We start from the raw sequence: 17789 nt of genomic DNA on the forward strand, positions 1-17789 counted from the left end.
TTAGTTGTTTTAGTAGCTGTTAAATGTTAGTTGTTAGCTTTTTAGCTAAGTAGCAATTGAAAACCAAAGTGCTTCGATAAAAATAATTGTTTGATAGACAATTAAATTTAAAATAATAAAAAAGGACATTGAAATATTTACTTATAGTTATAGTATTAAACTCATTACAAAAAAGAAAAAAAAAAAGATGACTTCACTAAACCTAAATTTTCAAAATTTAAGGAAGTAAAAATTGAAAAGTTCATTGTTTTATAAATAAAATTAAAAATTTTTGATATTTTACGGATCAATATTTTGAATTTTTAATATTTCTTGAATTCAAATGGATATATAAACAAATGTTTTTAAAAAATTAAAAAAATGTTAAAAAATTCATTTTCTAAATATAATGGAATTTTAGTCCGAGAAAGGAAAAACCAAAGACAGGTCTACCTGGCCGAAGTCCAATTCTTGGAACTTGGTATAGGTTTGTGGATGGTTAAGTTTTGGGCTACATTGGCTAAGCCTTTGAAGTTAGATTGAAGTTAGATTGGATAAATCAATAATATTTTATATTCTACAATTTCAAATAATAACTAATTATGTGTCTACTCATTACACGAAATGTATAATTTTAGTTTTATTTTTTATTGTGTAAAATGTGCTTTTAATGAATAGATAAATCAATAATAAATACTAAGGAATTAAAAAAAAATAAACCTGCTAGTCATAACTAATAAGGAACGAAAATAATAGTGAAAAATAATGAGAAATTGTTAATTTTTTTCCATAATTATTTTCCACTCTTATGTTTGGATATAATGAAATAAAGAAAATAAATTTATTTGAAAAAGTAAAATTCTAGAGGAACCACTCCCTTGGTGGGTGTTGCAATAGCTCTATTTATGATATGTCCATCTATTATTTTAATATACTGATAAATTAATTGATTTATGAATTAACCATACTATAAATTTCAGAGTAAGAAAAATCATACTCTAAATTAATCAGATATATAATTAGCAGAAATTATTACAAATTTTAAAGAAATACAAATAATTCAATAATAAATTATATTATTCAATCCCCTTCTTCCTCTCAGTCGGCACAATTATAGATTTATAATAGTCATGTTTTTTTTTTTTTTAATTTTTTGTTAAAAAAGAAATCTATTTGAGCCATCTCTTTGTTCGTTTGCAATCAAGGCATAATGTTTAATTTATTCAAATTGCTTCTTCCACAATTTGATTGCAGCGAGAATCCATGAATGCATGAAGACAACCCTACTTGTATTTTTAATGAAGGAATAGTGTTCTCTAGTTGAAATGCCCGAATTTTTATTTTTGAAACTTTTAAATTTTTTATTAAATTAAAAATAAATAATTTTAACTGTGTGGGATGCGAATATAATACAGTCTTGATTCGAGTTCAAATTTACCAATTGAGCCCAAACCCAAAAATATATTATCGAAAATTTCGATTTGAGAACACTTAAAATTTTCGAGATATAATACGGAACTCCAGCTACTGATCTGTTATAAATATATGTGGATGTAACTACCATATAAATTAATTGTCCTAAAATCAAATATCATTATTATTATTGTTTTAATTATTATTGAGTAAAATAAGGAAATGTTCTGAAACTTAAGTAAAATAATTAAAAATAAATCAAACCGAATCCGAAAATCAATTTGAATTTTTTGAAAACCAGGTGAAAATCCGTAAACCAAACAAAAATGGAGCTAAATTACTGATTTGGACCAAACCGATTTGAATCGAACCGAAATAGTGTAGAAACTCATATTTTCTTTCTCATTTTTTTTCTTTCTTCTTTCTCCTTCCTTCTGGAACGCCGACCCCAGTAGTTTCCCCTCCCCTTGGTCTCGTTTTTCCGACCACCAGAACCAGCGCCTCCTCGCCACACCTCCTTGCGACGCCGCCGCCTCACCGCAGCTCCAGCCTCTCTTCCTCTCTCTCTCCTTTCGTCTTTGGCGAGCGCAGCTATCGCAGGGAACCTGCGATTTCGTCCGATCGGAAAATCACGTCGCAGCTCACTCGATTTTCTAGCGACTACAATACCAGCGATCAACGATGAAGCTTCGGTCTCTTCCTTTCTCGCATTCTCTCTTCTGTTTCCGGTTGGCGCAGCAAAACGATGAGCTACGATCGCGATTTGCTGCGCTTGGGACAGTCGACTCATCGTTTCTCTGCTCCTCCAGCGAAACCAGCCAAGGATTGGCCGGTTGAGCTCTTCCATTCCCTCTAGCGACCTCACCGACCACGATCCTCTCCAGCTCTAGCCAAGCTAATGCCAGCAGAATCAGATCTTGGGTAGTAGAGCAAATTTCGGTCATTTTAACGGAAAAATTCCAATTTTCAACTCGTTTTACAGCTAGGTAAGTTCATCTCTAACTTCCTTTTTGCATATTTTGTGAATTCTTTGTGCTAGGATATGGAATTTCATGTATTAGTCAAGCTAGAGTAAGGATTAAATCCCTATATATTCTATTTATGCAAATTTTAGGAAAAGGTTTGATTTTATTTACTAACTATAATTAAAACACATTCTAGTAAATGTTTTGAAGTGATTCATGTAGCTTTAGATTAGAATTGAGTATTGAATTTAAAGTGGCAGCCTCTAGCTAAAGAAGATTATAGTTTTTGTTGAGTTAAGTCCATATTTGGTGGTAGAACTATGTCTTTCATAACTTGTTGTTAATGTAAAGGTTTAATGATCGAGATAGAACAAAAATGAAAATTTTCTTGAAATGGCAGCAACTATTTTTAATTATTCCTATAAAGTATTGCTGGATATAGTACATATGGGGTCGTAAGTTTAATTTTTGCAAGGGATTGGTTAATTGGTGGGTAATCTATGATTTCAGCATAGGAGAACTCTGAATTTTTGTATGTCGGCAGCAACTACCTTGAGATCTTGTGTTGTTTTAGAAGGACAAATATATATAACGAGTGTACTTTTAAGATTTTCTTACTATTTTGATGTGTAAAAATTTTTAATTATAATTGATACACCGTTAAATGAGTTAGTACATATGGTTTTGTTTGATGAGGATAATGATTTACAGGTCAATAAACTGAATCATGAGACCCCAGTTAATTATGACAAGGAATATATAAGTTATAGATGTATATGATTGTTAATAGTATACAGTTGGATAGTTTTAACTAGTAGAATTGATGTTAAGCAAATAGCTATTTTCACTAATTTGCTTTTTTATTTATTTTCTTAACATTATATAGTAAGTTAAAGTTTGGCATTGACGATTAAATATTAATGTGATTGCTTTGGATGGAGGAAAGGAAATAAATTTGTTTGATTGCGCGATAGATAGATGGGCTGTGTGTGTATTGATTGAAAAGTATTTAGTGTTATTGATATTGTCTAAACCGGTAGAAAGTCAAATTTTAGAGGAGGTTCTGTCGAAATTTTGATAGAACCTAGGCTAGTCTTAATTAATAATATAATTAATAGGTTTAATTAGATTAATTCCTTATCTCTAATTATATTATTATTATCATTAGTATTCATTTATGTATTTAATTATCTATATATTTTCATCATTATTGTTTATTATTGTTATTATTTATTTTATTATTGTTGTTTATTGTTAATACTATTTATTTGTTTATTTGCATTTGAATGGAGATGTCTAATTGTGCATTGCATTATGATGTTTAATTGATTAATGTGCTTGCATTTAATTGCAATACTTGATTAATTGTGTTGTGATAATGTTATGTCTTGTATGTGTGGAGTTGGGATGAAGTGGGTCACCATGGGTTTGTGAGGGCGGTCCACAAGACCGTTGGCCATATGGGAGATCGACACCCTGTATGTATCTGATGATATGATATGGATAATATGGATAATTCACAGGGTGGCCTCCTGTTGGTATGGAAAAGAAAAGAGAGAATGGAAAAATAATGAGAGGGCAGGTCAAGTGAGGATTAGACCGGTCGGCCATGTATGGGGGATCGACTCCCTGGTGCACACGTATGAAAGGGCGAGCCATGTGTGAGGGCGGCTCGTTGGGGTTTCGGTGACACCACTGACTAATTTCCACGTGATGTGATTATTTGAAGATGTTAATAATTGCAAGTGCTGTTGTTGTGCCATGTGTGTGACTGCCCGCGTGATCATATAACTAGTCGGATGACTAGATTTAATTATTTACACATTCGTGTGAATGCATGTGTTGTGCAATAATTCTTATTCATTAATAAACTCACATCTCTTTTGTTTAATCTTTCAGGAAGTAGCTTTTCCTAAATCCCAGCTAAAACTCTGCTTCCTTCACTGTTAGAAAAGAATTCTCTAATTTTAGTATTAATTCATGAAATAGATAAATGTGCGAAAACTTATCTGTATATAACAGTTAGTGACTCCGCAGTTGTAGGAATTATATACCTTTAGCTGTGTATTAATATAGATGAAATAATTCTGTGAGCCCATATTATAAATGTGGTGTATTTTAAGCTGAGCCCCATTTGTAAATGTTTAAGATGTTATAATTTGGGGCTGAATTATAATACTAATATGAGGTTTATTTTCGCATGGCAATATGGGCTAAGTACTTAGAATTTACATTGATATAATTGAATTTGTTTTTGGTTAGGCTTACTACGGGCTTAGGGGGCCTTAAACTTATTTGGGCTCTAGTGTCGATTCGGCCCATGAAAACGGGTCGTGACACTGGTCAATGATTTTGATAATGCACAGTTGCTTCTACTATTTGATTAGGTCTTTCCAATTATTAATATAACCAATCTTGACTTAATTAAGCTATAATAAACAAACAAATATGTTTTGGAATTTTGGGATTTTAAGCAATTGGAAGAAAGGAATCCCATATTCCAAGTTGTCCCAAGACAAATTAATTAAATCCAAAACATATATACTTCTTGATTAGATTAAAAATTATATGTTTATATAGTTTGTATTTTATGCTATGTGTATTTCACGCGCCTTTTTTGTTATTCAAAAAAAAAAAAAAAAAAAGAGTTGCAAACCTTTTCCGTGGAATCTTTTTTTTTTAAATCGTTATTAAAATTATAAATATAGGTTGCATTTGCCAATAGCATTTGAACTAACTTTTAAATCTTAAGATAGCGTTTTATAAAAACTTAATCCGTGTAATATTTAGTTTTAACTTTTTGTATATAAAAAGTTATTTAAACAGCTAAAAGTTAAGTGCTACCAAAATAATTAACAAATAATAAAATAGCTAATTTTGCTGAATAAATTCATGATTATCTTTAGATTTATCAAAATTTAGTTGTAAATTGGTAAAAATTTGAAATAGAAAATTTTCGAGCAGTTGGGATTTGTAGAAATGAAACATATCCTTTCATTATATATTTACACAGAGTTAAATTTTTCATACCTAAAGCAGCTACTATTAAAATAATTCTTTATCTGAAAATCATCCCCCTATAAAAAAAGCCTATCAAGATCTAAAAAAAAAAAAAAAAAAAAAAAATTCGTGTATATATCATGTCACCTCCATGTCTAGCTATAAGGAAGTAGGGTTATAAAAAATTTGATGCCAACCCGTGAACATGTGCTTCCTGTTGGGATTTTATAGCTAAGTTCTTATCCAATCACTTAATTATAATATTTAAGAGTAATTTAAAATCTTTTTTTTTTTTTTCAAATGTGAGTAGCTTATCTCTTATGCTTCAAGATTTTCATATGATGCAAATGACATTATACCAATAGTCTCAATTCATGATTCTAGCTATAGTATGAAATAGATTTATTAAATTATTTAGTCTTTTAGTTTATACAATCCCCTCCCTTATCGCTTCATACTGGTCCACGTCAGTTAGGGAGAGGTGTTTTAGTCTTTTAGTCTTCAATTAACGGAAAAAAATTAACTTTTCGGACGGAAGGACCTTTCAATTAGACGGAGTTAAACCTGAGGGACTAGTTAGATATTTGAGCAAAACTTGGGATTAGTTAGATAATTATGTAAAACCTGAGGGACTAGATAATAATTTTCCCTTATGGTCCACGTCAGCTGGGGAGGGGTATTTTAGTCTTTTACTCTATAATTAACGGAAAAAAACCAACTTTTTAGACGGAAGAACCTTTTAATTAGACGGAGTTAAACCTGAGGGACTAGCTAGATATTTTCTCAAAACCTGTGATTAGTTGGTTAATTATGTAAAACCTGAGGGACTAAATAATAATTTACCCTATATAAAATGGTATCAATTATCTGCAATAGCTACTGTCCATCAAATACTAGGTTCTCCCTTGCTTAAACTTATATACTATGTTTACTACACCGAGAATTTAATTCACCACTTCATTTGATTTATAGTTTAACTATATTATCGTTCAATAATTTTTCTTTGAAATAATATTCTTTAAGCACCGTTGCAAGTAATTTTAATTATTCTTGAAGTATTCTGCCAATCCCCATCTTCCTCAATACCATTTCAATTTATATATGGATCAATCATATCTATTAATTAAGGAAATTATATATTTGCATTCCAAGATCCTATGATTGCTTTTTAATTAACTATTTATTCGAAATCAACTTATTTAACTAAAATTTTCAACTTTGGAATTTATTACCAAAAATTATGAACCGGGTCTTAAAGCGAACTGATAGAAAATTGAATGACAATTCCACCATCCACGCGAGGGGAAGATGATTCTGCCTTTTGGGACCAACCGGACACTCACCGTAATAATATATTAATTACACCATGAATATGCAAAAATTTCAAATAAATAATAACTTTGAAAAATAAAATATAAAAATTTTAAATGTCTTATTTATCATATATATTTATTAAAAAATAAATTATATCCAATCAATTAATAAACTGTAATTTTTTATTAGTCATCTTTAAGAGTATTTTAAAACATTTTAAATTTCTTTGAATAGCATAATTAGTAGCATCATAGAAGCAACTATTAAGTTAATGAGTCAACATTTGTTTTATTAGAATTTCAAAAAATAAAAAAAAAAAAGAGAAAAATGTGAGTTTTTGACTTTTGTTGCAAATTTACAATTATATCAAGCTAAACATACGTAGGTATTATTTAGTTAATTAATCAATTGCATTATAAACATAAACACATCATATGCTATGACTCATTTTCGTATTAGTCTATGTAAAAAGGAAATTTACAGTCAATATGTAGTTCATCATCATGAATTTTATACTTAGAGACATGAAAATGAGTTAATAGGATTATTTAATTAAATAGGATAAATTATTATTTAATTCCTGAGATTTTTTTCTAATTAATGAGTTCATTCCTCTTTTTTTTTTTAAAAAGAAAATATTAAATAGTTAATTATGTTCATCCGTCAACAAAAAAAAAAAAATCGCTTTGTTCAAAATAACTAGAGAATTTTATTAAATGAATGAAAAAAATACTAAAATATTTTTTAGTTTTCACGTAGTATCTTCTAGTGACTGAAAATTTTTTGAAAAAACGCAATATCAATTTCCAATTTGTACTATATCATTTGTCGTTATATAGTGATTCTTATCGCACAGAGGGAAATACTAAGTTTATGCTAGCAAATTTGTTTGGTTCTCGGGAACTAAATTAGGACACCTAACTCTGTCCCTTCTGCAATTTTGGAAAGAGACAAGCAAACCCAACAACTTTCATAATCATGGAACCTTAGAGCAAGGTGGCTTTAGTCTCCTCTGGCAAGAAATAACTATTTCTTTATTGTGGATTTTCTTTTTCACATGATTTGAATTTTATTTCAAGTGACAAATCAAGTCTGACTTTAAAATTATTTTACATATATAGACACACAGAAAAAAAGAAGAGAAAAACAACAAAAAAAAAAAAGAGAGGAAATTATAGCTTAAAAAAATTTAAAAGAGCTTTGTTGTAGATGTTCCAGGTAGCGCATTTGATTCTGGAGCAACAGAAGAGATCTCTTCTTTCCACTTGGCATGCAAATGCACCATCTGCTTATTCATCATTTGATTTACCTAACAAAGTCCAAAGTTCATCATGAAATAAAGATCTTGTTAATTTGATATGAAGACAGATAATAAAACTTACCTTCAGAAAGCAATTCCATTCACTAATTTCTTCTTCTTCTTCTCTGATAAGATATGCAGGTGTTGTTGATACTTCTTTTCAGCCTTGGATGTCCTTCACCTTCAATCAGCTTCACTAACCAGTCAGGTTTTCTTGTTCTGAACACAAGGTATCCCATTGCGAGACCAAACACTGCTCCAAATGCATATCCCGTGAAAACAGATTTCCATCCAAATCCATTTTCATCAGAGTTTGAATCTTCTTCGCCTGATGGTGTCGTGACTTGTTGCCTTTCACCAGAATTACAAGCCTTTTGCAGTGGAAATCCACACAGTCTTGTGTTTCCTTCATACGAGCTATTATCAAATGTGTTGAACTGAGGGCCTGTAGGTATGGGTCCTTCAAGTTGATTATGCGAAACTCGAAATACTTCGAGGGATGTCAAAGTTGCCAATTGGATCGGAATCCTTCCAGTAAGATTATTTGAAGAGAGGTCCAAAGTTTCCAGATTGGTCAAATTTCCTATTGATGGTTCAATATTGCCTGTGAGATGATTATGAGACATGTTGAGTTGCTTAAGTGCTTTAAGCTTTCCAACTGACTTGGGAATTTTCCCTGTGAAGTTATTACCTGACAAATTAATGGTTGTTAAAAGAGTTTGGATTTCCACCAACTCAATTTCCAATCCTTTCAATGTCAAGCTCACAGAATAATCATAATAGGGGTAGTTTGGTGATCCCATGTATGTCATATTCTGATCAACATTGATCATTGCATCGAAATTATTGAAATAATATGAAGGCAAAGGTCCGCTGAAATTGTTGTTGGAGAGGTCCAAAATCCGTAGCTTGGGAAACAGATAGTTGGCAATGGAGTGGCTTTTCACTAAACCATGGAGTCTATTGGATCGTAGCTGTAGAATCTGCAACTTTGGAAGAGTTTGTAGAAAGGAAGGGAATGTGTCCTCTATCTCATTGTTGCCCACATCTAAAATTTCCAAATCTTTACAATTGGTAATAGACGTTGGGATTTTCCCTTGCAGTTGGTTGCCATTGAAATTCAAATATCTCACGTTACTGCCTTCTGAAAATACTTGAGGGAGAACTCCATTAAAATTGTTCATACCCAGATGTAATACTGAAAGGCTACTGCTGAAGTTTCCCAAACATTGTGGAATGGGACCACTGAAATTGTTACTCGACAGGTCAAGGATTTGAAGTGATTTTAACTCACAAACTGTAGAAGGAATTTCTCCTGTCAATTTCTCATTTGATGAAAGAATGAGAACCACCAAGTCCACCTCATTGAAAATTGAGCTTGGAACTGTGCCAGACAACTTGTTATGTCTCAGATCAACATATTTTAATGTATTATTATATTTGAATTGACATACTTGACCAGTGAGCAAGTTATTAGACAACATCAAGTACACAAGGCTGGAGAGCCTGCAAATATCTGAAGGAATTGGACCACTAAAATTATTGTATGAAAGGTACAAAAATCGGAGTTGGTTACATTTTCCAATGAAAGATGGAATTGGACCATTGATATTGTTGCTTTCCATAAGTAAATAGGAGAGCTGGCTAAGGTTTGCAAATGAGGGAGGAATTGGGCCACTAAAATTATTGTATGCAAGGTCCAAGTAAAAGAGTTTGTCAAGTTTTCCAATTGAGGATGGAATTTGACCAGTGAAATTATTACCTCTAAGCTCCAATACAGCGAGTTTGGATAAATTACCAAACAATTCAAGATTAGACCACCCTATAAAATTGCAACAATTGAGTTTGAGTACTTGTAACAACTTCAGATTCTTGAAGAATTCGTTTTCTAAATAAATCGGAATTTTAGTCCAAGAAAGTGACAAGTGGCCGAGTGAGATACTCCAATTTGATATAAGAGTGGAGCTAGTGAGACCTTCATTCTCTGATAAATCAAGGACTTCAAGGTTTGGAAGCTGAATTATATTATTTGGAAATTTTCCTCTTAATCCAGAAGATGAAAGTTTGAGAGATGACAAAGAAGAAGATAAATTGATAAATGAATTAGGTGAAACCAAAGAGAGGTTTGTACTCCCCAAGTCCAACTCTTGCAACTTGGTCAAGTTTCGAACAAGCTTGTTAATGCTAGTAGTTGTTTGTATTAAAAGATTGTTCCCGGAAAGATGAAGAGAAATCAAATTAGATAGTTCACCGATTTCTAATGGAATTTGACCAACGAAATTATTAGACGATAGATCCAACTCAGTGAGTTTTGATAAATTACCAAACAATGCAAGATTAGACCCTATGAAATTGCAACTTTCAAGCTGCAGCGATTCCAACAAATTTAGATTTTTGAAAAATTCATTTTCTAAATATACTGGAATTTCAGTCCAAGAAAGAGACAAATGATAGAGTGAAATACTCCAATTTGATGTTGGAAAAGAGCCATTGAGGCCTTCATTGTACGCTAAGTCTAAGACTTTGAGATGCGGAAGCTGAATTATACTGTCTGGAAATTTCCCTCTCAACCCAGAAGATGAGAGTCTGAGGGATGACAAAGAAGTAGATAAATTGATAAAGGAATTAGGAGAAATCAAAGACAAGTCTGCACCGCTCATGTCTAATTCTTGCAATTTGGTTAAGTTTCGAATAAGCTTGTCAAAACTAGCAGTTGTTTCTAATGTCAAAGAGTTAAAGGAAAGATCAAGAGAAACCAAATTGGATAGCTGACCAATTTCTAATGGAATTTGGCTATCAAAGTATGAATGACTTAGATTAAGGTGTGTCAAGCTCAACAAATGGCCAATTTGAGATGGAATTATGGAGCGTCTAAAATTATTGTAAGAGAGATCTAGTTTTTGAAGATGATGAAGAGCGAAAAGAGAATTATTAGAATGGAAGTTACCGTAAAGCATACTGCTAGAAAGGTTAAGCCCAATCACATAGCCAGTATTAAAGTCACAGCTGACACCATCCCAAAAGAAGCAACAATTCGTGCCCTCTTTCCATGAATCTGTCTTGGGATAAGAATTAATAAAAGGATGATAACTCCCGCTAATAGAGAAGGAGTTTTTGAATTGGAGCAAGGCATTGCTTTGATCAAGCTGGCAAACTACATTTGAGAAAGGGGAATTTGTAATATTTGAAGAAAGAGATTGAAAATGGAAGTGAAATAGAAGGAGGCAGAGAAATTGAAAATGCCACAGTAAGCAACCAAAACCCATGTTTTGTGTTTGCGAAATTTAATTATGATCAATTTCAGCATATATCACTCCCTATTTATAGACCACATGATTCCCTTTTTGTTTGAATCATGATAATGTTCTCTCTCCTTTAATTTCTACCACTTAGAGCAAGAGCCACTGTAATTCTATTCTATTTTTATTGTTATTATAAATTACACTATACTTTGTTTCATAATTTCTTTTAATAATTAGAATAATTTACTCTAATTATTTTTAATAAAAGTGGATTAGATAGATCGGTGGAGTTGAAATTTCATGATTAATGATGAATAATTAAGAAATTTAAATTTTATCTTTTAGAAATCATGAATAATGATGAATAATTAATCATTAGAGTATCAATCCTTATCTTTGGGCAAAGGATGAAATTTATTTGCCTTTCACTTATAACCCTCTAATTAAAAAAGTCAATTAACAAGTGAATTGTTAAGCTTGAGAACGACTAGACTGAAGTGTTGTGTCAAATTCAGCTTGAGAACGACTAGACTGAAGTGTTGTGTCAAATTTAGTCATTATCCGAAGACTTATGCAAGTCTTTCTTTGCCTCTAAATTCTTTGATAAGTTAACCATTATGCAATGTTTTCATTCCGGTTAAGCAATTCTAATCTTAAAGTCCAGCGAATGACTTATACAAGTCTTCCTACCTCATTATTCACAAATCAAATTTCTTTCAACCATCGTTAAGGTCCAATGATTGAGAAATTCATAGATAGAATCTCTATTTAGCACGTGACGTGTATATTAGATTAAGAATCTTGTTCGGCAAATTTAGCTATTTCAGCAGCTATTCACTATTTTAATGATTGTTAACTGGTTTAGTAGTTGTTAAATGTTATTTGTTAGCTTTTAACTAAGTAGCAATTATAAGCAAAAGTATTTCGATGAAAACAATTAACTGTATGATTGACAATTAAATTTAAAATAATAAAAAAGGATGTTGAAATATTCATTTAGAATTTTCATTTATAATCATAGAATTAAACTCATTACAAAAAAGGAAAAACAAAAAAAAAGATGATTTCATTAAACCTAAATTTTCAAAATTTAAGGAAGTAAAAATTGAAAAGTTCACTGTTTTATAAATAAAATTGAAAATTTTTAATATTTCAGAGATTAATGTTTTTAATTTTTAATAGTTCTTGAATTCAAATGAATATATAAAAGAGCAGTGGGCAGTGGGCAGCCGGAGGGAAGGATTGAACTAATTTTTCTCTGGTTTTTCTTTGATTTTAAGTTTGATTTTGATTGTTGGTATAATCTCATTGATGGGTTTTTGTCAGATTCGTTTCTTCTTTTTGATTTGAGAGGAAAAAAAAATTATTTGTTCTCTTTTTTCTTAGACTATGACAGATCACAAAGACTCTAAAGACAGACCGTTTATTTTCTCTTTTCTTTTTCCCGTAAAAAGAAGAGTTCACACAGAGAATAGAGAAGGGGGAAGAAAGTGAGACGCGCTTTGTAAAGACCGTCATTGATAACAAGGTTGTTTTCTCATTATTCACACCGCTTTTGGTATCCATATACCTATAATATCTATGTTTCTATCTTTTGATTGACCACCTCTTTTAGTATTTTATTCACATTTACCTTTTGGTTGTTTCAGAAACTAAGACTTCCTCTCTCTCATATCTCATGCATTGGTATTTGGTGCTGGCTTGCTGCATTTTTATACTTCTCTTTCTGGGTTTATCTTTATTTTTGTTAATTAATTGTACCCATTTGTTCTCATTTCTCTTTTTTTATTGAGTATCAGTACCAAAGACCATTTGGAGAGAAGAGGTTCAATAAAATTGAAAAGTTCACTGTTTTATAAATAAAATTTAAAATTTTTAATATTTTAGCGATGAATGTTTTTAATTTTTAATATTTCTTTAATTCAAATGGATATATAAACAAATATTTTTTAAAAATTAAAAAAAAAATTTTAAAAAATTCATTTTTTAAATATAATGGAATTTTAGTCCGAGAAAGAAGTAGATAAATTGATAGAGGAATTAGGAAAAACGAAGGACAAGTCTATCCGGCTAAAGTCCAATTCTTGCAACTTGGTATGGGTTTGTGGATGGTTAAGTTTTGGGCTACATTGGCTAAGCCTTTGAAGTTAGACTGGGGGCTTGAATTGTCTGATCGAGGCCTATCAAATACAATTATATTTGCTTTTTATTTTTGAACTTCAATACTTCATGGTTAATGCATATTCTGTAATTATATTTTATATTCTACAGTTTCAAATAATAACTAATTATGTGTCTACGCATATACTGATAAATTAATTGATTTATGAATTAACCATGCTATAAATTTCAGATCAAGAAAAATCATACTATAAATTAATCAGATATATAATTAGCAGAAATTTTTACAAATTTTAAAAAAATACAAATAATTCAATAATAAATTATATTATTCAATCCCCTTCTTCCTCTCAGTCGGCACAATTATGGATTTATAATAGTCATGTTTTTTTTTTTTTAATTTTTTGTTAAAAAAGAAATCTATTTAAGCCATCTCTTTGTTCGTTTGCAATCAAGGCATAATGTTTAATTTATTTAAATTGCTTCTTCCACAAGTTAATTGCAGCAAGAATCCATGAATGCATGAAGATAACCCTACTTGTATTTTTAATGAAGGAATAGTCTTGTCTAGTCAATGATTTTGATAATGCGCCGTTGCTTCTACTATTTGATTAGGTCTTTCCAATTTTTTTTTTTTTTGACATTTAATATTGGGCATTTATTATTAAGAGAAAAAACGAGCAATACAAGTGGGAACAATATCCCAAGTTCGAAAACAAGCCCCATGAGGAACTGATTTAGCCAATACATGAGCTATATCATTTGTTTGTCTTCTTATCCAAGCCAAGGTGACATTTGGCAATTGGACTAAAAGTAGCTTACATTCAGAAATAACTACTCCAAACTCAGACCAATCTTGGACAGAATTCCTCATAGCACAGTAAACCTGCAGACAATCGGTCTCAATCTGAATCTTTAGGTTGGAGTAGCTCGATATCAACCAAGACAACACCGTTCTTAGCGCCTGAGCTTCTGCGACTGCTGGAGAAGAACAACCGTGCAATGAAGACGTTGCTGCTGATACAAACCCGCTGTTGCAATTTGAAATGACAGCGCCAACGGCTCCATGGCCAACAGAGGGGAAAAGAGTTGCATCAAAATTGATTTTAAAAGTACCAACAGGTGGTGGAAACCATTGACTACCTGCAGGAGCATCTGTACCTGTACCTGAACTTGGCAGCTTCAGCTGGGCTTTCTTCCAAGATGCGAGCATACTTCTTGCTCGAGTAACCACATGATAAGGTCCTTCGTCCACGTGATTCCATTTCAACTCATTACGGCTTGACCAAACACTCCATAGTCCCATAACAAAACTGTCAAAAAATTCATTCTCCCACACCTTGTGTAAATGTTCCAACAATTGTAAGAAAGTTGGAAAATTCCCAGTAGTAAGCTGAATACCAAAAAACTGCCAACAAAATCTCACTCGTGGACACTCAACAAGAGCATGGACTAACGTTTCAGTGTTACCACAGTAATCACATCTTGTATCAAGCTCCAGTCCCCGTCTTGCCAAAGTTGCTTTAACTGGCAAAATGTCTCGACAACACCTCCAGAGAAAATGTCTCACTTTCGGCGGAATTTTCAGTGACCAAAGAATTTTCCAAAAACTCGATCGCCAAACATCTTCAGGATCCACATATTGAGATGCTACTAATCTGTATCCAGATTTCACAGAGTATATCCCAGAGTCTGTCCAATGCCATATAAGGATGTCGTCCTGAACAATTGTAGCTAAAGGGATAGAAGTAATAATTTCAGCAATGGAAGGATTGAAAAGACCATGTATCAGTGGCAAATTCCAAGCACGCGCCCCATTTGCCAAAATAAGATCAAAACCAGGAAGAATAGGCAAGTGAACCCGAAACTGATTATCCCGCAATAGCCACGGTTCGGTCCAGACATTAACCGATTGACCATCTCCGATTCTCCACCTAAAACCTGAACATATAGCATCCTTGGCTGCACAAATCCCTCTCCATACAAAACTTGGATTACGGCCAACGCCTGCACCAAGAAAATCCCCACTAGGGAAATATTTAGATTTGAAAGAGCTATAAAAGAGAGAGTTTGTATTATGTAAAAGCCTCCAGCAGTGCTTTCCTAATAAGGCCAGATTGAAACTTCGCAAATATCTAAAATCCAAACCTCCTTCTTCCTTTGCTACACACATCCTTTCCCAACTCAACCATCTCATCTTTCCTCCCCACCAATAGGAATTCATGAGCCGCTGAAGCTCCGTTAAAATAGATACTGGAATAAGGAAAGAACTCATACAGAATGAGGGAATAGCTTGTGCTACAGCCTTTATTAGTACCTCTTTACCCCCTTTGGATAGGAGTTTGGATAGGTCTTTCCAATTATTAATATAACCAATCTTGACTTAATTAAGCTATAATAACCTACACACGTACCTGGTGGAACCCGCGCTCTAAAGTAAGCGGCACGCCGATTTCACTTATACACGCCCAGATCCTTTGATCAGAACCGTAGAAATAATAGTACCGATCAAGACAACCGTCTAATATGTGACTAATTTCTCCGCCAGTGGATAACTGATCGCAAATCCTCCACTGCCAAAAGCCATATCGTACGAGTGCAGCAAATCTTTCTCATTTTCAAACAAAACACCGAAAAATAACCATCGAAACAAAATTGATAATCCATCGTTATTTTCTTTCTTTCAATATTTTCTTTCATTTCGTTTGTAAACAGAGATTAGAGTTAAAACCCTAAACTCAAATTGTTTATCCCTCATTCAAACATAATTATAGGGTTTGTTCAAAATAAAATTATATATATTGTTGACAAATTATTTTGTAGTGTTAGGATGAAGAGAACTTACCATGCGAGAAGTTAAAAGAAAAGTCAATTTTTTTGAGAGAAAATATAAAAAACAGTTTAAGAATGATTAACAACTCAATACCAAACTAAGCTTCAAGATTATTTGGAGAAATAAAAAAAAAAAAAAAAGGAAAACATAAGTTTAAAGAAATATTTATCAATATTAATTATCTTTCTATATAAAAAAATAAAATTCCACTAATATATACCATAGCTTTGGTGTGGATGATTCAACTACTAATTCAATTAATTTAACAGATATGATCTTAAAAGTCATAATTTTTTTGATCTTTTGTGTTTAGAGTTATTGGACAGTTGCTTAATTTGTATTTACAAGATTGAATAATTAATTGATTTAATTAATTAACAATGTAGAAAGATTTATGATAAAATTATAAGTAATGAAATTACTCAGATAATTAAGGCATAAAATGAAATTTATTGCATTTAAAGAATTGATAAATTGAAATTAGAAGTGATTAATTACCTATTATTTGGTTTAATAATTTAAATTATACTCTAGAGAATAAAAAAGAACCATTTGCTACTATTATTGTATTTTTTTTTTAAATATAATTCATTAATAATAATAATATTAAGTATTATAAATTCTCATATGGATCCATATGAATAAAAATAATCATATTTATGATATCATTTATTTTATTTTAATTTAATTCCAATTCTATGAATATTTAAATAATAAATAATTAATATTAAAATCAAACCTCAACAACAAATTAAAAGATAATCAATTAAAAGTATAAAATAAAACCCAAAATCAAACCAGCTTATAGGATTGGATTTGGAAAACCAGACTTTTATATATTTTTGTATGAATATAATCTTTATCCAACTTTTTTTAACTAAAATTTTTTAGTAATGGACAAAATAATGCTATCATTTTGGCCCCATCACCATGCAAATTACAAACAATATGAAGATAAAAAGTATTTTCGATTCCTTCTAGTGACAGGAAAATTATAGAAAATGCAATATCAATTTCCAAAATTTGTACTATTCTTTGTTGTTGAATATAAAAATCTTGAAAGGTTATGGTGATTTCTGATCACTGATTGATGGACAAAGGTCAAAACTATGTCCATGTCGGCAAATCTATTTGGTTCTTGGGAAATAAATTAGGGCACCTAACTCTGTCCCTTTGTAATTTTGCTATGAGACAAGAAATCTCAACAACTTACATCTCATGGACCCTTAGAGAAGAAGTTCACAATTCATAGGGATGGGAGACAGAAACCAGTTTAGCGAAAGGCCAACAATTATTTATTTACTGTGTGTTTTCTTTTCACATATTATAAGAATTTGTAAAATATTTGAATTTTACTTCAATTTACATTTTAAATATTATAAAGTAATATTTGTATAAAGTTATTTTTTATCATACTTAAAATTGAAAAAAAGGTAAACAAACCAAATCAATGGTTAAGAAGTGAATCTCATATTGAAAAATTAAACGACTTATTAGGCATGGCCACCGGTTCGGTTCTAATCGGAACCTAACTGGAACCGAACCGTACTGTAGACGAACCGGAACCGGACCGGAATCGGCGGTTCATAATTTTGAACCGGAACCGACGGTTCAAGGGCCGG

At 31.5% G+C, this 17789-nt stretch overlaps 1 protein-coding gene and 1 long non-coding RNA gene across 2 annotated transcripts; one reads left to right on the forward strand and one right to left on the reverse strand.

Annotated features, from left to right (window-relative positions):
• The first annotated feature begins 1699 nt into the window (after nt 1-1699).
• On the forward strand, nt 1700-4484 carry LOC149495858 (uncharacterized). The gene is made up of 2 exons (XR_016321141.1): nt 1700-2378; nt 4257-4484. It is a non-coding gene; the product is annotated as an uncharacterized LOC149495858 (long non-coding RNA).
• A 3280-nt stretch (nt 4485-7764) lies between these two features.
• LOC119370484 (uncharacterized) lies at nt 7765-11265 on the reverse strand. Its single transcript, XM_089722246.1, has 2 exons — nt 8054-11265; nt 7765-7980 (listed from the first exon to the last, which is right to left on the reverse strand). The coding sequence occupies exon 1, from the start codon at nt 11235-11237 to the stop codon at nt 8076-8078; it is 3162 nt and encodes a 1053-aa protein (XP_089578372.1). The 5' UTR covers nt 11238-11265; the 3' UTR covers nt 7765-7980; nt 8054-8075.
• Nucleotides 11266-17789: the final 6524 nt, after the last annotated feature.

Source organism: Jatropha curcas, chromosome 6, assembly GCF_041381405.1.
Source record: "Jatropha curcas cultivar XTBG-Jc1 chromosome 6, XTBG_Jcur_1.0, whole genome shotgun sequence".
Taxonomy (NCBI): domain Eukaryota; kingdom Viridiplantae; phylum Streptophyta; class Magnoliopsida; order Malpighiales; family Euphorbiaceae; genus Jatropha; species Jatropha curcas.